This window comes from Impatiens glandulifera, chromosome 1 (assembly GCF_907164915.1).
Source record: "Impatiens glandulifera chromosome 1, dImpGla2.1, whole genome shotgun sequence".
NCBI lineage: Eukaryota > Viridiplantae > Streptophyta > Magnoliopsida > Ericales > Balsaminaceae > Impatiens > Impatiens glandulifera.
The window spans coordinates 125,561,596-125,585,919 of record NC_061862.1 but is presented as its reverse complement, the minus strand read 5'-3'; the positions used below and the strand labels follow the sequence as shown (position 1 = coordinate 125,585,919).

Sequence of the window (24,324 nt, the reverse complement as noted above, 5' to 3'; positions counted from 1 at the left end):
CTGGATGATGGTAGCATTCGCACCATCATCAACGGCAAATTCCTCCAGTTCACTGAGGAGGAATTCGCCACCTTCTTCACCTTCCTACCGAAGGTTTTTCTGACTTTCCTACGCCATTCCTGCCGGCTAAGGAAGACTTCTTCCAGATCTTCTCCTCCTCCAACACTCCGATTAAGGACTGTGGGAAGAAAGAGGATATTGCTCCTCACTACCAAGTCCTGCACGACTTGGTTCACAGGTCTATCATAGGCCGAATGCCCAACCAGAACTACTGCCGGGAAGCATTCGACATTATGATAGCAATCATTCGCAAATCCGATATCAACTGGGCTTCCTATCTCTTCAATAAGCTAAAGCAGCTTATGACCGGAAAGAGAGGAAGGATCAGTTATGCTCCTCAAATTACCCGGCTTTTGATGTCCAAACGTCGCAATCTCGGAACCGGTGTTCCGGTTGGAGCATCCAACACACTCACCATGATCATGATGCACAGGTGGATATCAAGGATTGAGGAACGATCACCTGAAAACACCTTTGAAAATTGGTATGTGAGGATGGTGGAAGGAGACTGGTTCACCTAAGATTAAATCCCTCTGTCTCCTTACTTCTACTTTCCGGTTTCTGGTCATTTTGTTGTACGACCAGAACCGCTCCTATGTATTTCTCTATTCCTGCATTAATGAAATATTAAAGCTTTCGGTTGCTCGTCCTCATTCCGGTCTCTTAAACTTACATAAAAACTCAAAAGTCAACTTAACAATTTCCGATTAACAAGATGTAATAGAAACCGGAACTTCAGACAAAAATGAAAATTTTAAAACCGCCCATGGTTTTAACTCTCAAAGTTTTCCGCCCATCGATTTTTTACCGCCCATCAAATTCCGCCTTTACCGCCGAAAGTTACGGCAGTAACTTTTGGAGGGAAAAATTGGCGCCAAAAACTCCAAAGTGACGGTTCATCTTCAAAAACTGCCTGGAACCGCCATCTATATAAACTAAAATCAGCCCATTCAACACATGCGCTTTCTCTCTCTAAAAACTTTCAGAACTTCAAAGATCATCTCTCTCCGATAATCATCAACCTTTATTTTCTTCTCTCAAAAATCAATGGATCTAGGAAAAGCCCCCTTTCAATGGATGTTGCAGGTAGACTTTGCAGACATCGACGAGCACGCTGATGATAAGAACAAGGCCGTTCTTCAACTTCTTCGAGATTCTGGGCTGGAGAAGTTTCTCTCGGGTCCATTCACCATCTATCCGGCGGCAGTGACGGAATTCTTGGCGACGGCGACACTGTTGAAGAGAAAAGTATCTGCTACCGTCAACGGGAAGGCGGTTCTTATAACTGAAGAAATCTTTGCGGAGGCCCTCGGTCTGCCTAACACAGGCTCGGACTTGAAATTCGACCTAACCGACGCAGAATCAAATGCTGCCCGGTTGGTTGTATCCCTTTCAGGTCAGGACCTGGTGCTCCACAACAGCCGGAAAATCAAGCTGAAACCGGAATACAAATGGCTAGTGACCATCATCTCCAAATCGCTCCAAGGAAAAGGAGGTAACTTCGATAATCTCACAAAGTTTAAACTCAGAATGTTGTTAGCCATCGTCCGCAACGATAAGGTGGACTGGGGATACGTGCTATACGAAGAGTTCTGTCAAATGGTAATCAAGAAAGAAGGCCGGGTGCAGGCCTATGCTATGCAAATCGTGAAGATTCTTGAGTTCCTGAATGTGGAACTAGGTGAAGGCGTACCGCTTCCGATATCCAACATCCTTGACTCTGAGTCAGTAGCAGAGAAACCGGAGAAGACGATCAAGCCAAAAATCTCAAAATCAAAGTCATCCAAGGGAGCCAGCTCATCGGTTCCGGTTGAAGAAGAAACAAGACAAAGGAAACCGTCCAGAAAAGCGGTTGAGGCAGAAGCTCAACCAGAACCGAAAAGGAGGAAGAAGGTATCAGCGAAAAAGAGCTCAAAGAAACCGGCGGACTCCGAGAGAACTCTTTCCTCAGACAACCCTCCTGAAAGAACCGCAGAGGTATTCCAGCCAATTCCCATTAACATCGTTGTTCCAACTCCCATCCCATCCGATTCTCCAAAGCAAACCGAATCTTCGGGGAGCAAGGAGAACAAATCCAATTCTAAGGAGGAAGCAGAAGAAATTGTTCAATATGCAACCTCCAAGTCCCCAAGCAAGCAAGCCGATGAAGTATTAGCCGAAGTGGGCTTGAATACTTCTGAAGCCATTCAGAATGTGGTCCAGGAGATCACAAGAGAAACCGAAGAAGACGACGTTTCTAGTCGTCGGAAGCCAGAAAATCAGGTTGAAATACCTGATCAAACAGAAATTCAACCGGTCGATGAGACGACCAAGTCAACAGAAACAGCACCTCCGGCTCAGGAGGAAAACATTGAAGAAAGAGAACCGTCCGGTTCCGCAGGAGACAGAACAGCTACAGAAGGTCCTACTCAGGCAGATAAAGGCAAGGGCATTCTGATTGAAGAACCAACTGAAACCGGAACGGGCACATTGCAGATCGACCCTCAGACTGAAGCCACAACCGGAGAAGAATACCCATATACTTTAGAGAAAGAAAATGAGTTGTTCGATGAATTCATCCAAGATATGAACAAAGGTGCAAGTGAGGCACTAGCTCCATATATGCGGTGGGTGAAGCTCCGGACAGAGACCAAATTATCTGACATGCTTCCAGGTTTCAGTGGAAACAAGCAATGGGACGCTCTCGTCCAGCTAGAAGAGAGGGCACTCGAGTTGGCTAACACCCAATTGATCCAACCGGCGTTTTCCAAAGCTCCGGTACTTCTCGAAAACGTGCGGCTACAGGCAATTGAGAATGCCTTTCAAGAAATCAAAGGAAAGGAGCTGGAACAGATTGAAATGAAGATGGCGGAGCGATTTATTGGAGTACGAGAACAGCTCCTGCAAAGATTCGAACGACTTGACAAGAAATGGTGGGACACCTGCCAACGACAATTCAATAATCCTGAGTTATTTCAGAGTAAGCCCTTCTTTATAACTAGTGAAACATCTGGCACTTCTGAAAACCGAGAACAAGAAGCCTCTCAACCGGCTAAGGCTCTGGACATCGAGCAGATCAAACAAGCAGTGGTAGACACAGCTGATTCTTGCCTTGGGAACTTTAAAGTAGTAACCGAAGAAAGAATCTCAGCGGCTGAAGATAAAATGGTAAACTCTCTACAAGCTATGATGGATACAACTATGCAATCAACAGTTCAAACTATGATTACCGAGTCTGTCAAGGCTGCAACCGCTCCACTGTTGGACATGCTGCAAGCCATGGCAATCCAGATCGGTGAATTGTCAAAAGTTCAAGTCGGCTCAACCCAAACCCAAATCGAGAAGGACGCTGAAACCGCTCGGAAGCTGCAAGAAGAAGAGATTGAAAGAGAACGGGCACAGAAGGAACTTGAAGATAAGGATCATGAGCTGGCCCAACAATGTAATGAAGAGGAGCAGGCAAACGCTCAGGAATCGGCACAGGGTCAATCATCCCACTCCATGAGTACAAGGAACAAGAACAAGAAGAAACGGAGTGCCATTAAAAACGTAATGAAGCGGGCAGAACTGAAGACAGCCGAACCGGTTGGACTGAATGCGGAACCGCTGGATGAAGAAGAAGAAGAAGACTCGGAGGAACTCAACAGACGGAAAAGAAGGTCAACCGGAGAATCCACCGCAACTCCAAGCTGCAGACCCTTGACTGTTCCACCTCGTCCACCGCCAAAACCAATTTGCGCCAACTTCAATCTCAGGAAAAAGGTCCCCGGCCATTCAAGTGTATGGGCCGGTTTGGTAATCGATGCTGACAGACGTGCTAGAGAGCACAGAGCAAGAATAGAAGAAGCAAGGAAACGTCTGGACAAAGAACTGGAAAAGGAGCAAGACAAGGGGGGATCATCCAAGCCTTAAACTCTATTTCCATAATTACTTTAAACAATTATGTTTTTGATGTGTTTCAGAACTTGGTCACTCTTGCTATCTTTTGTGTTTTTCAAAACATATTGTCTACGTTTTTCAAAACATACAAGTTCACCTATCTCTCATATTTTTCAAAACATACACTTATCAAAAATCAAACACATGTTTTTCAAACACGTTTCTCTCAAACAAAATCTTTAAAACCGGCCATACATTACAAGTTTTGAATATTTATTCTAAATAATCAAAAAGGGAGAAATTGATAGAAAAATTAAGTAAGTTAATTTTCTTAAAACCGGCCACACATTACAATTTTTGAATATTTATTCTAAATAATCAAAAAGGGAGAAATTGATAGAAAAATTAAGTAAGTTAATTTTCTTAAACCGGCCACACATTACAATTTTTGAATATTTATTCTAAATAATCAAAAAGGGAGAAATTGATAGAAAAATTAAGTAGATTAATTTTGGAACCGGCCAGACAAACTAAACAGAAATTAAACTTCATGTGCAGGTACTGAACAAACCAGAACCGGAAATCGTGCATCAATAACCAGCTGCTATTACATCAAAGAAACCGGCTTCAAGTGATCAAGACAAATGATCACAGGAACCGGCTTCACTTTCTCAAGCAACCGGTTAGCAAAGAACAGAAGAACACACTTCAACCGGATCATAATGCACAAAGATACAGAAACCGGAAAGTACAGATCAAAAGTCAGAAGATTCAAATCTCAAGAGTGACGTACTGTGACGGAGGAAACGTGTCTCGAAAAGATAAAAGAAGATCGGATCCGATCAGAAGCATGGGAGGAAAGCAATGATGCCTTGGTGATCCGATGCTGACGACCGGAAGCGGATGTTCAACACGTGTATCAATCTGAAAACCGGTTATGTCATCATCTGCTCAGAGTCACCTGCATGAATGCCAGGTGTTGAGGAAGTTGAAGCGTGCAAGAAATCCTCCTGCAGATAGGCGTGCTAATGATCAACCAATCCGCAAGAGAGAGAAGAAAGTAGCCGTTAGCTACTTTCAGCTATAAAAGGAAGATCAAACGTCTTCATTTAATGCAGCAGTGAATACGAGAAATTGAGTAGTTGAAATTGTGAAAGTCATAAAGCATTCAATTCTAGAGAGATAAAGTTCTATATTCTAAAGTCGGTTTGCCTAAAACCGGAAATCCTTGTGTGTGATTATTGTGTTGTGTTGTATTACATCAAAGTGTGAATTTGGTGTAACCGGCGAGTAGCGAAGTTGGGCTCGACCGGAAGTGTAAATTGTAACTCTAAAGAGTTAGTGGAGATCCTTCTCATAACCTGAGAAGAAGGGGTGACGTAGGAGGATTTGCTCCGAACATCCATAAACAAATTTCTGTGTCTTGTGTTCTTTCATTTCGTTTTCATTTCCCGCTATCTTACCATAAAACCACAAACCAATCATACTTCCAAAACCGGTCACTCACTCTCATTAAACATCTTCCTCCTTAAACATCATCTAAAAGTCGCAAACGTTGCTTCAACCTGAAACAGACACTTCCGCCCTTGAACACCGGTTCAAGAGTCTGTGACAGGCTGTGCAGTGCTGAGAACGGTTTTAGTCTCTAACCGGACTATCACCAAGTTGTGTGTTGTTGTAAGCGGCCTCCCTTACTTAAAACCGGAAAACACCCCGGTCCTCCAAGGGCGTCCCCGATCCTAACAGTTTTCAACAGTTTTATCTTTTGAAGGTAAAAATGCAACCCATGTAAATCGAAAAAAATCATCACTAACAATTAGGGCAAATCTTATTCCTCCTATACTTTTTACAGGTATTGGACTAAACAGATCCATATGTAAAAGTTCTAGGCAACGGTTGGATTGTGATTTCCCTTTACTTTTGAATGATGATCTGCCCTGTTTACCTAACTGGAAAGCAGTGTATATCTTGTCCTTTGAGAACTGAAGTTTGGGCAAACCAATAACTAAATTGTTTGAGTACATGTTGTTGATGGTCTTGAAATTTAAATGGTTCAAACGTTTATGCCATAACCATTTCTGGTCATTCTTGGCAATCATGCACATAAGATCAAATAACTCTTTTTTCCAATTCATTTTGTATGAGTTTCCTACTCTACTACCAGTTAACAGAGTATTTCCATCTTGATCCTTAACTAGACATGAGTGAGTGTGAAAATCAAATGACAGGCCATTATCACATAACTGACTAATGCTGATCAACTTATAGCACAGATTGTCAACAAGTAGCACGTCATTAATAGTTAGATTACTATTTTGTTGTCACCAAAGGTAATCTTAGGTCCAGAGCAATCTGATATATCAGTAATAAGCTGTCTATTTCCTGTCATATGCCTGGAACATCCGCTATCAAGATACCATACAGATTCTTCCAGCCCTTCGTTTATTTGTACCTACATAAATAAATATTTACAATCTTTTGGTACCCACTTTCAATTGGGTCCTCGGTCAATCAGACCCTTAGGAATCCATATTTGAGTTATTCTTATGGATTTCTCATTTTGTGCTGTGATTAATACGTATGTTTTTGACTTAGCAGACGACTTTCTTCTAGCCACTGATCCCTTAGCTTTTGAAGAAGACTTTCTTTTAAAACTCATTGACTTAGAGTCAGGTTTTAGATTGCCAGACTTGCTTGCTGCTTCTAACTTATTCTTAAGCCAACTAACAGTCGGCAGAACATAAATTATTTCATTTTTGAAGGCTACTTCTTCATGAATAGGATCGGATTCAATGTTAGTCATACTCCCTTTAACAAAGCTTATTGGCTTAAACTTGTCAGTTTCTAAGTTTGATTTTTTGCAGGACAGGTTAGGCTCATTGCTGTCAAATCCCAATTCGGATCTAGATCCAACAGGTTTCAACATACTGATCTGATGTTTGACAGCATCTCCGAACCTTTTTCATGCACTAACTACATAGTTTAATCTCTTGTTTTCAGATGAAAAAGTTAGAATCTGTTCTCTAAGCATTTCATTCTCAGATGAGATCTCTGCTATGTTTTCGTCAAAAACGTTTGATTCAGATTTTTTGTTGGAAAAAAGAATAGTTAATTCATATTTAACTTTTATTTCGTAAAAAGAGTCAGTTAACTTCTTGAACTCAATGGCCATTTCATTGAGTGCATTAGTTAACTCCTCGTTTGTAAATTCTGGTACAGAGATATCATTTACCTTGGATTGGTCATCTGCCATCAAACATGTAACAACTTCATTCTCTTTTGAAGCAGGAGACTCCTCTGAATCGCTATCGGCCCATCTGGATTTGTTTTCACTGCACATGAAAGCTTTCTGGTCCTTCTTTGCTTGAATACTTCTACCCTAGATCTGATTAACTTATCCCATATCTCTTTAGTAGAGGAACAAGACTTGATTTCATAGAACACGTTCATGTTGATCGACTGATACAGAATGTTCCTAGAAACATTATCTAGGTTGTTGGTCATATTATCTTCAGTAGTCCACTCACTCCTTGACTTCGAAATCTTTATGGGGCCATCAGTAATGACGCTCCACATATCACAGTCAAGAGCAGCCAAGTGAGCTTGCATTCTCATCATCCAATATTCGCAGTTGTCCCTTGACAGAATAGGAATCTCATTAATGATAGACATGCTTCAGGTTCTTGATGCTTGAGAATAGAAACAAGGCTCTAATACCAATTGATAGGATCGGCTTTATCGATAAAGACGGGGGTCTGGCTATTGATGAAGACTTATGAAAAACGGTTTTAAAGAAATATTGTTAGGGATTTAATTCGCTTTCTATTCTACGCAAACCTTTGTAAACACTTGAAACAGAATCAAGGCGGAATTGTTTACTTAGGTTTGAAGCTCAAGATGAAGAATGAGAAGATGACAGTAATGAAAAGACACATCAGTTTGTTAATGGATGTTCGGAGCAAACTCTCCTACATCACCCCTTCTTCCAACCACCGGAAGGATTCACTATAATATGATCCGAATCAAATACAGTTTCCACACACTTAGCTCACTATTGAACAGAACACACTCTTTTCAATTTACAAGATGAAGAATATCACTCAGCTAACGGTGTTTTTGATTTTAGCTATCTCTTGATTCACACACAGTACAATCAGGAAAGCATCTTACGGCTTGAATATTCAAAGAAATTGATTTCACAGTCGTTCTTCTCATATTGTATTTTTTAGTTGATCGAATGGCAGTTTGTCCGTTGTCCTTGAGATTTGATAAATACTGGGCAGAGACTAACGATCGAATCTTTAGAATAATATGTGGCACTCTTCCATTGGAAAGCCTTCATAATACACAGCAGGTTCAGAGCATAAGGATCGTGGCCGTACACCAACTGGTAGTGCGCCGAATATTCCATCAGAGATGTACCTGCAAAAAAAGTAATATGAGGGAAATTCTCTTACGTGGAATTTGTTGGTTGGTTGCATATAGCTATCGTACTGATCTTCACTAGAAAGTGGAGCAGGAGTAGAGTACAGCTATAGCACGTGGGTAGGCGGGTGCTAGCTTCAAGCATATTGCTTAAGCATAGCATTAGACGTATTTCAGTTAGACGACCTCGTCTAATGAAATCAAACGTCCCCGTCTAAGAGAAGAATCCATTAGACTTCCTAGTCTAATGGGATTAGACTAACATCTAATTACAATCACTTCAGACTAATCTGAAGGAGTTAGACTACACGTCTAACTTTCACCAATTAGACTTCACGTCTAATATTTCACAAACCATTAAACTGCACGTCTAACTCCACTGAGTTAGACTGCATGTCTAATTCCTGTTCTACTTCAGACTTGTCTGAAGGAGTTAGACTACACGTCTAACTTTCACAATATATTAGACTACACATTTAATTCTGAGTATATTAGACTGCACGTCTAACTCCGCTGAGTTAGACTGCACGTCTAATTACAAGTTCCATTAGACTGCACGTCTAATTACAAGTTCCATTAGACTGCACGTCTAACTCCGCTGAGTTAGACTGCACGTTTAATTACGAGTTCCATTAGACTGCACGTCTAACTCCGGATTCTATTAGACTGCAAGTTAGACTGCACGTCTAATTCCGAATATATTAGACTGCACGTCTAACTCCGCTAAGTTAGACTGCACGTCTAATTACGAATATATTAAACTGCACGTCTAACTCTGCTGGTTAGACTACATGTCTAATTACGAATATATTAGACTACATGTCTAACTCCGCTGAGTTAGACTGCACGTCTAATTACGAATATATTAGACTGTACGTCTAACTCCGCTGAGTTAGACTGCACGTCTAATTACGAATATATTAGACTACACGTCTAACTCCGTTGAGTTAGACTGCACGTCTAATTACGGAGTCTATGACTGCATGTCTAACTCCACGATTTAGACTACATGTCTAATTCCTCTAGTTAGACTGCACGTCTAACTCCGCTTAGTTAGACTACACGTCTAACTTTGCTAGTTAGACTGCACATCTAACTTCGTGCATCTAATACCAAATCGGTCTAATGAGCCTCATTAGAACCAAGTCTAATAAGATTGTTCTTTAATACACCTGCATCAAAAACAATTAGACGCATAAGTTATTTCATTATCAAAATCCAATAGTCAAACTATTTCAACACTTAGTCAAAATAATTTGACCCAACAACATCTGAAAGCAATCCACGTGTTACTAGACGAATAAGGTATTCTAATAAAATGTTACAATCATGACTCTTCAATCCCGTAATCTTCTTCTCTTACAAATTTACACAACCTCCAATGTTTGAGAAAAATCCATCAGGTAACTTAAGATACTTCAGAAATTTACAAAAATATTGTTTATTCTTAGAGGACAGAGTGAAAGGGGCTTCATGATAATGAACTACTCCTCCGATATTTATAGGATGTAACTAGTGTTTAATGTTCAAGAGTTGTAAATCTTTTCGGGTTGTAGGACCATCCTTAGTTTTCTACTTCATATTCATCATTGTTTCCAATACTCTATCACAAATATTTTTCTCAATATGCATCACATCTAAATTATGTCTCAAATATAGTGATCTCCACTAAGAAGGAAAATGCCAATTTTGTTCCAATTGTATCCCCGTGTCTTATGATATATTTTAGTTTTCATCCTCTGATATGTAGTCATAACAGTGTCTTCTAGGTCTCGTGCTTGCTCGTAATTTTTTTTCCCCGTTAACATTTTTGAGGGTTCTCTATAATATGTTCGACCATCAAACGACTCTTTATTTCTCATGTATTTGTGGTTTGGTGGAGGGACGTTTGTGACCCAGGTAACATTGTTTCAGCCCATTAACTAATCGAAATCATATAGTGTCACAGTTATAACAAGGATAAGTGAGTTTCCCTTTTGTACTCCACCCAGACAAATTCACATACGTTGGGAAGTCATTGATGATCCTAACAATGATGCTCGCATGTTAAAGGATTGTGATGTGTGTGTATCTAATGTTCTCACACCACGATCCACAGTTTAAACAACTCTTCAATCAATGGATAGAGAAATATGTCAATTACATCTCCCGGACTCTTTGGGCCTAGAATTAACATAAGTAGAATGAAATTACTTGAATCCATGTAAAGAGTGGGTGACACGTTATAAGGAGTTAGAATAACCAACCAAATACTGTTTGATTTTTCCCCATTTGCAAAGGGTTGGATCCCATATCTTGATAAACCAAGTCTCACACTATGGGGGTCCGACGCGAAGTCCTTATGCCTCTAGATCCGGCGGCTGGATTTGACGGAGAATGGCTTCGACGGAGAGGCGGCTAGAATCGACAAAGAGGAAAAAAAGAGCATAGGGGAGGGTTTTTGCCAAAATTGTGATATATAGTATCAATACCAAAAGTTTTACTTATATCTTTCGGTATTGAACTGAAATTAATGGTCGATAGATATGGCTATTTTTTCGGCTTTGGCATTAGTTAACCAAAAATTCTCAAACTGATAGATAGAGGCCAATACCGAAAGATTTAATCATATCTTTCGCTTTACTTATAAATACCGAAAGATATGATGTAAATCTTTCGGTATTTGACCCTTCAAATTTCATAATTAATCAAATTTAAGCATAATTATATTTTATCCTATTGAACTTAAACACAATCCTATACTTAGAAATGAAACACAACATCTACACATACAAAAGCAAATCATAATCACTCATTCTAATTAAACTCAAACACAAACTTTTATACATATTTATATAATCAAACACAAATCTATACTTGTAAATTCAATCATAATCCCTATACTTGAAATATTGAAATACAATTGACATGCTTGGATAATTAAACAAGATCCATATACTTAGAAACCAAAATAACACTTATAAATACCGAAAGATTTACCAATTTCTTTCGGCTTTGTCCTTAATTAACCATAAATTCCCAAACTTTTGGGAAGAGGCCAATATCGAAAGATTTAACCAAATCTTTCGGTTTTACTTATAAATAACGAAAGATATGATGTAAATCTTTCGGTATTTGACTCCTTCAAAATTCATAATTCATCAGATTTAAGCGTGATTATATTTTATCCTTATGAAGCTAAACACTATATTATACTTAGAAATGAAACACAACATCTACACATACAAAAGAAAATCATAATCACTCATTCTAATTAAACTCAAACACAAACCTCTATAAATCTTTATATAATCAAACACACACATATACTTGTAAATTCAATCACAATCTTTAAACTTAGAATATTTAAACACAATTGATATGATTAGATAATTAAAAAAGATCCATATACTTAGAAACTAAAACCACTTAGAAAAGGGAAAAGAAATTAGTGAAGAAGTTCATTACCGAAAGATATGGATTAAATTTTTCATTATTTAAAGGTAAAGCCGAAAGATTTACCCATTTCGTTCAGCTTTGGCCTTATTTAACTAGAAATTCTCAAACTATTGTGAAATAGCCAGTGCCGAAAGATTAAACATAATCTGGCAAAACCTTTTATTCAGCGTCATCTTTTTCTTGCTTCTTCTTTAGTCAGCAATTCCGTCTATTCTTATTCGATGTCTTCTTCCTTCTTCTTCAGCTTAAAAGTTCGAAATGGTAAGTCTTATAGTATCTTATTTCTACTATTCGTTTTTATTTCTATTAGTTTCTAAACCTATGTCTCTTCGTCTTTGTTTCAAGAGAAGATTATTATTGCATCCACCAAGTCACCAAAGTATAATCTTGATATTGTATGCTTGTTTGATGTTTTAATCCCGATATATTGTATTCTTGTTTGATGTTAGGGTTTAACGTTTTTTATTAGAATTTTACAATTAGAGTTTCTTGATTAGTGTTTTACGATCCCGAAATATTGTATATTTGTTTGATGTTTTGATCCTGATCCTCATATAGTATGCTTATTTGATATTTTGATCATTAAATATTGTATGCTTTTTTGATGATAGGGATTAGCGTTTTTCAATTAGGGTTTTTCGATTAGCTTTTCTTGATTAGCGTTTTGCGATTAATGTTTCTTGTTTAGGGTTTTGCGATTATAAAGATTTTTGGTTAGAGTTGTTAAAAATGTGTTTTGTATAGCTGGATTAACACATCCCCGGAAACGATTTTTTCACGAAAGATTCATTTTCGGGAGAAAAACGTCCTAAAAATTAATCTTTCGGGACATTTTTCTCTTAAAAATGAATATTTTGGGAAGCTCTTTCAGCATGAATTTTTCCCGAAATATTCATTTTCAGGATATTTTCTCCTGAAATATTCATTTTCGGGATGATTTTTTGCCTTCATTTTATCTGTTATATGTTTATCTATTTAGAGTATATAAACCATGTTGATTTTCATGGTTTTTTATTTGTTTTTTAGAGTATATAAAAAGAATGCAACAACTAACCCTCCCCAAAAAGAGACATCGTAGAGTACATCTAGAAATACAGCTGACCCATCCCCCAAAAAATAAAAGTTTTCCACAGCATATTTTTTACCAGGACCTTGTCTTATTACCTTTCCATCTTATTCAACCTATGTCTCTTCGTCTTTGTTTCAAGAGAATATTATTATTGCATCCATCAAGTCACCAAAGTATAATCTTGATATTGTATGCTTGTTTGATGTTTTGATCCCGATATATTGTATGCTTATTTGATGTTAGGGTTTAACGTTTTTTATTAGAATTTTACGATTAGAGTTTCTTGATTAGGATTTTACGATCCCGAAATATTGTATATTTGTTTGATGTTTTGATCTTGATCCTCATATAATATGCTTATTTGATATTTTGATCATGAAATATTGTATGCTTTTTTGATGATAGGGATTAGCGTTTTTCAATTAGGGTTTTTCGATTAGCTTTTCTTGATTAGCGTTTTGCGATTAATGTTTCTTATTTAGCATTTTGCGATTATAAAGATTTTTGGTTGGAGTTGTTAAAAATGTGTTTTTGTATAGCTGGATTAAAACGTCCCCGGAAACTATTTTTTCACGAAAGATTCATTTTCGGGAGAAAAACGTCCTAAAAATTAATCTTTCGGGACATTTTTCTCTTGAAAATGAATATTTTGGGAAGCTCTTTCGGCATGAATTTTTCCTGAAATATTCATTTTCAGGATATTTTCTCCTGAAATATTCATTTTCGGGATGATTTTTGCCTTCATTTTATCCGTTATATGTTTATCTGTTTAGAGTATATAAACCATGTTGATCTTCATAGTTTTTTATTTATTTTTTAGAGTATATAAAAGGAATGCAACAACTAACCCTCCCCAAAAAGAGACATCGTAGAGTACATCTAGAAATACAACTGACCCATCCCCCAAAAAATAAAAGTTTTCCACAGCATATTTTTTACCAGGACTTTGTCTTATTACCTTTCCATCTTATTCAACCTATGTCTCTTCGTCTTTGTTTCAAGAGAAGATTATTATTGCATCCACCAAGTCACCAAAGTATAATCTTGATATTGTATGCTTGTTTGATGTTTTGATCCCGATATATTTTATGCTTGTTTGATGTTAGGGTTTAACGTTTTTTATTAGAATTTTACGATTAGAGTTTCTTGATTAGGGTTTTACGATCCCGAAATATTGTATATTTGTTTGATGTTTTGATCCTGATCCTCATATAGTATGCTTATTTGATATTTTGATATTGGAATATTGTATGCTTTTTTGATGATAGGGATTAGCGTTTTTCAATTAGGGTTTTTCGATTAGCTTTTCTTGATTAGCGTTTTGCGATTAATGTTTCTTGTTTAGGGTTTTGCGATTATAAAGATTTTTGGTTGGAGTTGTTAAAAATGTGTTTTGTATAGCTGGATTAACACGTCCCCGGAAACGATTTTTTCACAAAAGATTCATTTTCGGGAGAAAAACGTCCTAAAAATTAATCTTTCGGGACATTTTTCTCTTAAAAATGAATATTTTGGGAAGTTCTTTCAGCATGAATTTTTCCCGAAATATTTATTTTCAGGATATTTTCTCCTGAAATATTCATTTTCGGGATAATTTTTTGCCTTCATTTTATCTATTATATGTTTATCTGTTTAGAGTATATAAATCATGTTGATCTTCATGGTTTTTTATTTGTTTTTTAGAGTATATAAAAGGAATGCAACAACTAACCCTCCCCAAAAAGAGACATCGTAGAGTACATCTAGAAATACAGCTTACCCATCCCCCAAAAAATAAAAGTTTTCCACAGCATATTTTTTACCAGGACCTTGTCTTATTACCTTTCCATCTTATTCAACCTATGTCTCTTCGTCTTTGTTTCAAGAGAAGATTATTATTGCATCCACCAAGTCACCAAAGTATAATCTTGATATTGTATGCTTGTTTGATGTTTTGATCCCGATATATTGTATGCTTATTTGATGTTAGGGTTTAACGTTTTTTATTAGAATTTTACGATTAGAGTTTCTTGATTAAGATTTTACGATCCCAAAATATTGTATATTTGTTTTATGTTTTGATCCTGATCCTCATATAATATGCTTATTTGATATTTTGATCATGAATTATTGTATGCTTTTTTGATGATAGGGATTAGCGTTTTTCAATTAGGGTTTTTTCGATTAGCTTTTCTTGATTAGCGTTTTGCGATTAATGTTTCTTATTTAGGATTTTGCGATTATAAAGATTTTTGGTTGGAGTTGTTAAAAATGTGTTTTTGTATAGCTGGATTAAAACGTCCCCGGAAACGATTTTTTCACGAAAGATTCATTTTCGGGAGAAAAACGTCCTAAAAATTAATCTTTCGGGACATTTTTCTCTTAAAAATGAATATTTTGGGAAGCTCTTTCAGCATGAATTTTTCCCGAAATATTTATTTTCAGGATATTTTCTCCTGAAATATTCATTTTCGGGATGATTTTTTGCCTTCATTTTATCTGTTATATGTTTATCTGTTTAGAGTATATAAATCATGTTGATCTTCATGATTTTTTATTTGTTTTTTAGAGTATATAAAAGGAATGCAACAACTAACCCTCCCCAAAAAGAGACATCGTAGAGTACATCTAGAAATACAGCTTACCCATCCCCCAAAAAATAAAAGTTTTCCACAGCATATTTTTTACCAGGACCTTGTCTTATTACCTTTCCATCTTATTCAACCTATGTCTCTTCGTCTTTGTTTCAAGAGAAGATTATTATTGCATCCACCAAGTCACCAAAGTATAATCTTGATATTGTATGCTTGTTTGATGTTTTGATCCCGATATATTGTATGCTTATTTGATGTTAGGGTTTAACGTTTTTTATTAGAATTTTACGATTAGAGTTTCTTGATTAGGATTTTACGATCCCAAAATATTGTATATTTGTTTGATGTTTTGATCCTGATCCTCATATAATATGCTTATTTGATATTTTGATCATGAAATATTGTATGCTTTTTTGATGATAGGGATTAGCGTTTTTCAATTAGGGTTTTTCGATTAGCTTTTCTTGATTAGCGTTTTGCGAATAATGTTTCTTATTTAGGTTTTTGCGATTATAAAGATTTTTGGTTGGAGTTGTTAAAAATGTGTTTTTGTATAGCTGGATTAAAACGTCCCCGGAAACTATTTTTTCACGAAAGATTCATTTTCGGGAGAAAAACGTCCTAAAAATTAATCTTTCGGGACATTTTTCTCTTGAAAATGAATATTTTGGGAAGCTCTTTCGGCATGAATTTTTCCTGAAATATTCATTTTCAGGATATTTTCTCCTGAAATATTCATTTTCGGGATGATTTTTTGCCTTCATTTTATCCGTTATATGTTTATCTGTTTAGAGTATATAAACCATGTTGATCTTCATAGTTTTTTATTTATTTTTTAGAGTATATAAAAGGAATGCAACAACTAACCCTCCCCAAAAAGAGACATCGTAGAGTACATCTAGAAATACAACTGACCCATCCCCCCAAAAATAAAAGTTTTCCACAGCATATTTTTTACTAGGACTTTGTCTTATTACCTTTCCATCTTATTCAACCTATGTCTCTTCGTCTTTGTTTCAAGAGAAGATTATTATTGCATCCACCAAGTCACCAAAGTATAATCTTGATATTGTATGCTTGTTTGATGTTTTGATCCCGATATATTTTATGCTTGTTTGATGTTAGGGTTTAACGTTTTTTATTAGAATTTTACAATTAGAGTTTCTTGATTAGGGTTTTACGAACCCGAAAAATTGTATATTTGTTTGATATTTTGATCCTGATCCTCATATAGTATGCTTATTTGATATTTTGATCATGAAATATTGTATGCTTTTTTGAAGATAGGGATTAGCGTTTTTCAATTAGGGTTTTTCGATTAGCTTTTCTTGATTAGCGTTTTGCGATTAATGTTTCTTGTTTAGGGTTTTGCGATTATAAAGATTTTTGGTTGGAGTTGTTAAAAATGTGTTTTTGTCTAGCTGGATTAACACGTCCCTGGAAACGATTTTTTCACGAAAGATTCATTTTCGGGAGAAAAACGTCCTAAAAATTAATCTTTCGGGATATTTTTCTCTTGAAAATGAATATTTTGGGAAGCTCTTTCAGCATGAATTTTTCCCAAAATATTCATTTTCAGGATATTTTCTCCTGAAATATTCATTTTCGTGATGATTTTTTCCCTTCATTTTATCTGTTATATGTTTATCTGTTTAGAGTATATAAACCATGTTGATCTTCATGGTTTTTTATTTGTATTTTAGAGTATATAAAAGGAATGCAACAACTAACCCTCCCCAAAAAGAGACATCGTACAGTACATCTAGAAATACAGCTGACCCATCCCCCAAAAATAAATGTTTTCCACAGCATATTTTTTACCAGGACCTTGTCTTATTACCTTTCCATCTTATTCAACCTATGTCTCTTCGTCTTTGTTTCAAGAGAAGATTATTATTGCAACCACCAAGTCACCAAAGTATAATCTTGATATTGTATGCTTGTTTGATGTTTTGATCCCGATATATTTTATGCTTGTTTGATGTTAGGGTTTAACGTTTTTTATTAGAATTTTACGATTAGGGTTTTACGATCCCGAAATATTGTATATTTGTTTGATGTTTTGATCCTGATCCTCATATAGTATGCTTATTTGATATTTTGATCATGAAATATTGTATGCTTTTTTGATGATAGGGATTAGCGTTTTTCAATTAGGGTTTTTCGATTAGCTTTTCTTGATTAGCATTTTGCGATTAATGTTTCTTGTTTAGGGTTTTGCGATTATAAAGATTTTTGGTTGGAGTTGTTAAAAATGTGTTTTTGTATAGCTGGATTAACACGTCCCCGGAAACGATTTTTTCACGAAAGATTCGTTTTCGGGAGAAAAACGTCCTAAAAATTAATCTTTCGGGACATTTTTCTCTTGAAAATGAATATTTTGGGAAGCTCTTTCAGCATGAATTTTTCCCAAAATATTCATTTTCAGGATATTTTCTCCTGAAATATTCATTTTCATGATGATTTTTTCCCTTCATTTTATTTGTTATATGTTTATCTGTTTAGAGTATATAAACCATGTTGATCTTCATGGTTTTTTATTTGTATTTTAGAGTATATAAAAGGAATGCAACAACTAACCCTCCCCAAAAAGAGACATCGTAGAGTACATCTAGAAATACAGCTGACCCATCCCCCAAAAAATAAAAGTTTTCCACAGCATATTTTTTACCAGGACCTTGTCTTATTACCTTTCCATCTTATTCAACGATTATCTGATCAACAAAGAGAGGTGGTGAAGTCCATAGGCTTTGAAAGTCTTCTATCATTATGCCTTTCTAAATGCCCCAGCGAACTCTCTCGATACCTCGTTAGGTCGTTTGACACTAGTACATGTGTGATCATCCTATAAAGTGGTGAAGAAATGAAAATCGAAGAAGATGATGTTCAGTACGTATTGTGCCTCCCTATATGGGAGATAAATATTGTAGAATATGAAGGAAATGAGATCAGGTGCCCCAACTACAAGTTGACGGAGTTTAGTAGTCGATGGGGAAATACAAGTGTCGGTCCTAAAGTGAGTGAGTGACTGAAATGTCAGATAACATAATGGAGAATATAGAAGCTGGCAATAATTTTAAGATACACTTTGTACTATATGTTATCAGATGCTTTCTGTATACAATGCATTCAGGTCAACAATCTAGGTATAGAGTTAATCACATTTTGGTCCTTCATATACATTTCTATGCATTGTTAATAATTCTCAATTTTATTTTGTACCTACATGATTACAATTCTGAAATCTATTTTAGATGTTCATAATATCCGAAAGTTGAATTGGTGTAAATTCACACTTGACGGATTAGTTGAATCATGCACTAAATGGAAGGAGAATGAAAGTCATCATTTCCAAGGACGCGAAAATTTCTCATCGTAAGTAATCTTTGTCATTAGTACTTGATTTTGGTGGTTTATTCAAATGTAAATTTTTTTAGCATATTGAATATATACATGTTTCAGTTGTGCTACTTGTATATGATTTGCAACCCTAACCTCCAAATACGTCATTAACACTGATTTCCGATATTGTCATGTTAGAATGACAGTAAGTTGAAGAATGGGTTGGACAAGGAGTAGGCAAAAGGAGGATTCGGATGTGGAAGCAATGTTGGACGCCTTCCACTTACACCTCCAATTGAGGAGGAGCATGAGGTAGGGGGAGTTGAAGGGGTACCTTAGCATGAGGAAGGGGCATGTAGGGGTGCCTTAAATAGTGATAGAGTCCCAGAAGGCATCCACTCAAAAGTTTGACTCTGGGTCAGCGCTTAAGAAGTTAGGGTAGGTTGTCAATGAAGCATTCGATATCATTGTTAACTCTACACAAAATCTTTCAAAAGCCACACGAATTTGGGAATATGTAAGAGAGTCAGCAAAACAAAACAAACGGGACATATAACTATTATATGACACCTTCATCCAAGTACTATACAATGCTATGTGCGAAGATGAAAATCTTAGTGTTACCCTCCAAATGTTTTTCACAAAGACACTCTCTATAGAAGTAGTGGTGGTACAGATACCTGAATTGGTGGTACAAACATCGGTAGTGGTGGTACAAACAACTGAAGTGGTGGTACAAACACCCAAAGTGGTGGTACAAATACTTGAAGTGGTGGTACAAACACCCGTAGTGGAGGTTGAAGAACTTGGTAAAAAAATACCCCCAATAAGAAAAAATCTAAAGAGGAAGATGAAACTTTCAAGGGCCCCAAAAAATAAATTACAAATGGTAGTGGTTAGTGGTGAAAAAACACATGTAGTGGTGGATGACGAACTTGGTGAAAAACAAGAGGCCCAATAAGAACAAGTCTTTAAAGGAAAACAAAATTTTCACGCACCCTTCAACCTCCACCCATAGTGGAGGTTAAAACATACAATACTTTACAAATGGTGGTGGTTAGTGGTGAAAAAACACCCATAGTTCTAGTTAACGAACTTGGTGAAAAAACAAACACGGTGTTGGTTGACGAACTTGGTGAAAAATCACCCGCAGTGGTGGTTGACGAACCAATAAGTACAAATCTTAAGAGGGAGACAAAACTTCCACATGCCTTATGATCTCCATCCATGACAACCACCACTAAGAAATATGTTAAGTACTTTTATATGATCAAAGTAAATGAAGATGATAAACTTGTACTAGAGTTGATTTATTTAGAAGATGCGGACATGTAACATCTAGAACTCTTCATTATAATGTTTTCTTAACTCGTATATGGATTATTCTTAACTCTTCATTTTTTTTATTTTCAGCAATGAAGAGTTATTCTACGACGGCTACACCACGCTCAATAGATCTCATATGATTTCACTGAAAAGTCAATGCTATGTCCCTTTTGGTGTGGTCGATGTAATTGAACACTTAATCAACCTTTGGAATAAGAGAACGACCGTCAAGAAAATTTTCTTTACTACATACGCTTATGTAAGTTGTTTATAATTCATGGTCTTATTATTTTTGTTTTTTAATCTGGTGGTCTGGTTTTATTGTGATGTTAATTTTTAGAGTGTAAGTCTGTTAGGATCGGTGCTATCAATAGAGACTAGGGTCTGGTTATTGATAACAACTTATGACAAACGATTCGATAATAATTCTGTGAGGGATTAAAATTTGTTTCTATTCTTCATAAATCCTTCGAACTCTTGAAACAGATTCAAGTGCAAAAGTGCTCGTTGGATTTGAAGCTTTGAACCGATGAAATACGAATGACAGAAAGTAAAGAACACAAGGACTTGTTTATAGATGTTCGAAGCAAACTCTCCTACGTCACCCCTTCTTTCACAACCAGTAGAATTTCACTAAATTCTTTGAATCAAATACAGTTTACTGAACTAGCTAACACTCTGTTGAACAGAACAACCTTTGTTCAACTTATAATATTATGAACAATATTCTCTCAGCTAGACAGTGGTTTGATTCTTTCTTTCTTGATCTTAAGTGATGTAAGAAATCAGTAAGTGCAAGAGTGAGTTCATAATTCTGAGATTCAACAATTCAATCAAAATTATTCTAGTGATTCAACCATTGTTCTTGAGTATCTATTTGTAGTAGAAGGACACCAACAGTCGAATCTTCTTCATGGACACGTGGCAAGCGTCCATTGGAAGGCCATCCATAGTATAAGAGTACAGCAGGCTCTGAGAAAAAGGATCATGGTCGTACCGAATTTGTAGTGCGCCGAATATTCTTCTGAAATTGTCTTGTACTAGACAAATCGTTAGAAGGACATTTGCGTACGTGGTGTTCGTTCATTGGATAAAATTAGTTGGCTTGTCAGACTGCACAGAAGTGAATAGAGTAGAATAGCAGACAACTATTTGATCGTGGGTATACATGTGCTAACTTTAGACAGCTGTTGAAGCGAGGAATTAGATGTTCTCCATTAAACTGTCAAGTCTAAGGGAGTTAAATTTCAACATCTAATAGCGTGTTCCATTAGACCACCAAGTCTAATGGCATTAGACTGTAACATCTAACTACGTATCACATTGACTTTCAAGTCTAATGGGATTAGACGCCAACGTCTAACTACGTATCTGTTAGACCTCAACGTCTAACTACGTATCTGTTAGACCTCAACGTTTAACTATGCATCTATTAGACCTCAACGTCTAACTACGTATCTGTTAGACCTCCACGTCTAACTACGCATCTGTTAGACTGCAATGTCTACGTATCTATTAGACTTCAACGTCTAACTACGTATCTGTTAGAATGCAACGTCTAACTACGCATCACTTCAGACTTGTCTGAAGGAGTTAGACGCCAGCGTCTAACTACGCATCCCATTAGACTACCACGTCTAACTTCCCAACACGTCTATTTAGCCTACTTAGACCACGTCTAATTTAACATAGTTTGATGCACCTGTATAGACACAAATAGTCAACTTAGCTTTATTCTCAACCAATATCTATCTTTATTCTCAACTAGACATCATCAAAATTCCTTAATATTCATAACTAAACATCATCAAATTCAGTACTAAACATTATCAAACTTCAATTGTTTAATGTTTCTAACTTCTAAGTTAATTACTTCTCACTTAATTAACTTTTCTCTTTATTTTGATTTAACTTTTCCTAACAATTTCCCCCTTTTTGAGATGTTAAAACTATGCAATCTTAATAAAGCAAGATACCAATCAATCAAATAATATAGGAGAAGCTTCTCCAAAAGAATGAGCAGCAGAAGATACAACTTGAGAATAAGCTGGAGCAGTACGAATCGGCTTGCATGCATATTGACTTGTAAAGAATGCTCTAGTTCTTTTTATTTTGGGGGAGAAGAGGGATCTTTAGACACGTTCTTGGACAACTCTTGATCGTTGAGAATGTCAGCACACACCAGATGAATACCCTCATAAATGTTCTCAGAATGAAGAGGCAATTCAACAACATTCTCAATGATGTTTAATGGTGTCTTGATTTGTGATGATGGAGGAGGAAGAATTTGAATTTCTTTTGATTGAACTTTTTCTGAGGAAGATGATGAAATAAACTTGTGATACACAAATAATCAATTAAATTCACCTCAAAACCAAAAGACAGAATTTTTATTTTGTGAAATTTATGGTATCACTAACAAGACGCTTCTTTAAGTTTTTAATTTGTAAACCATATTAATTTGGTCTCTCGACACAAAATTTTATCATTGCACCAAATTGTTTTTCAATGTCTCTATTAAAAAACCCTTTACATCTATTTTGATGAAACTCCATATCAAAATATGCAACGAGTACCATAAATTATCCTTAAAGAGTAATTCAATTAAATTGGATTGTCATAAAGACACTTGATTTTGAGGTTGTTGAGTTTGTACTTAATGAATTTAATCAATATTGTCTTGTTACTCTTGATTTTTTTAACATTATCATCAATATCAATAAAATCCTTATTAATGTCAAAAAAATACTTGAGATATAAATCAAGTCTTCCACAATAGAAATGATTGATCTAAATCCTTTTTAAAGCCAAAATTATTTATCCTCTCAAACTCAACATCCTCAAAAAAATATTGTAGTCTCGTTTAAAAAAAACATCTTTAACTTGACATAATAAAATATTATAACCCTTAATCACTTATAATATTCAATAAAATAGTTTCTCACATTTATAAACTTAAGTAACAACTAAATTCAAATAATGATTTATCACATTTCAAAATACTTAATGCAATAATAATATCAAGTCTTTGGACAGTAATATTAATTGTTAATAGTATTTTTGGTGTAATGATCAAACATTAATAATAAGACATGTCAAATAATCAATTCATCTTTGAATAGATTAATTATTCACATAAATAAGACTTTATAATTATTATATATTTACCATCACAAGTATTGATGCAATTCTGTCAATTAATTATCAGTCTTTAGGCCAAATAATATAATCACATGAATTACACAATACTACTATTCAAAATTGTCTTGAATTAATGTCAACAAACATTATCACTTTGGTGATTATTTGTATCAATTAATACAGTCCAAATAATGAACAATAATATCACTATTTTAAATTTAAATGTCATATTATTGTATATAACTTAAATAAATAATATATAATTTACCAAAGAAACATATAATTTATTTTATTATAAAAAAATAAAATTATACCGTAGACCAAATGAATTTGAAATTTGTAATATCTCATATAATTAAATTAAATAATAAATCTTCAAGATTTATTTGACAAAATTTCAAATATTCTTTGGGCCTAAATCCAATTATTAATTAATTTATTGATAATGATTAACCTCAATCTTTTAATTCTAAAATAAAAGGTATAATTAATTTTTTTATTATATATATATTTACATATACCTAACAATAAAGTTATTCCTTAATTCTCATGAATCTATGATGATATCATAAATCTTTATATTATCAAAAATCAATATATCTATATATTTCAGAAAATTCATGCATTTACAATTATCTAAATTCATCAGTATATATTACATGAAAGAGAAAATTCAAATATTCATAAATTTAGAGATCTTATATCTTAATCTTTCGTAATTATATAACATCATAACATTTAATCTAAATTCAAAATATATGAATAAAGATATATATTTCCGATTAAAATTTCAAATCTAAGATATATATATATATCTTCATCCAATTGATTATCAAAACATCATAAAATTTAATATAAATTCAAAATATATGAATCTTAATGAAAGATATATATTTCCAATTAAAATTTTCATAATCTAAGATATATATATTGATAGGATCGGGATCGCCGATAAATGACCGGGGTCCGGCTAAAGGAGAACGCTTACACACATAACGGTTGATACTAATCCGGTTAAAGATTAATATCGGTCTCAACACTACACAAGTTATCACAAATTCTTCAACCGAGTTCAAGTGCGGAAGTAGTTTG

The 24,324-nt window shown here is 35.2% G+C and overlaps 1 protein-coding gene across 1 annotated transcript in view; it reads left to right on the top strand.

The window, feature by feature from the left end:
* Positions 1 to 1,107: 1,107 nt before the first annotated feature.
* The window catches only part of LOC124942389 (protein ZINC INDUCED FACILITATOR-LIKE 1-like), a 39,835-nt gene continuing 16,618 nt past the window's right edge, over positions 1,108 to 24,324 (top strand). The window contains exons 1-2 of the mRNA XM_047482893.1: positions 1,108 to 1,555; positions 2,441 to 3,334. Of these exons, the coding sequence (XP_047338849.1) occupies positions 1,108 to 1,555; positions 2,441 to 3,334 (1,342 nt within the window). The remainder of the gene's footprint in view (positions 1,556 to 2,440; positions 3,335 to 24,324) is intronic.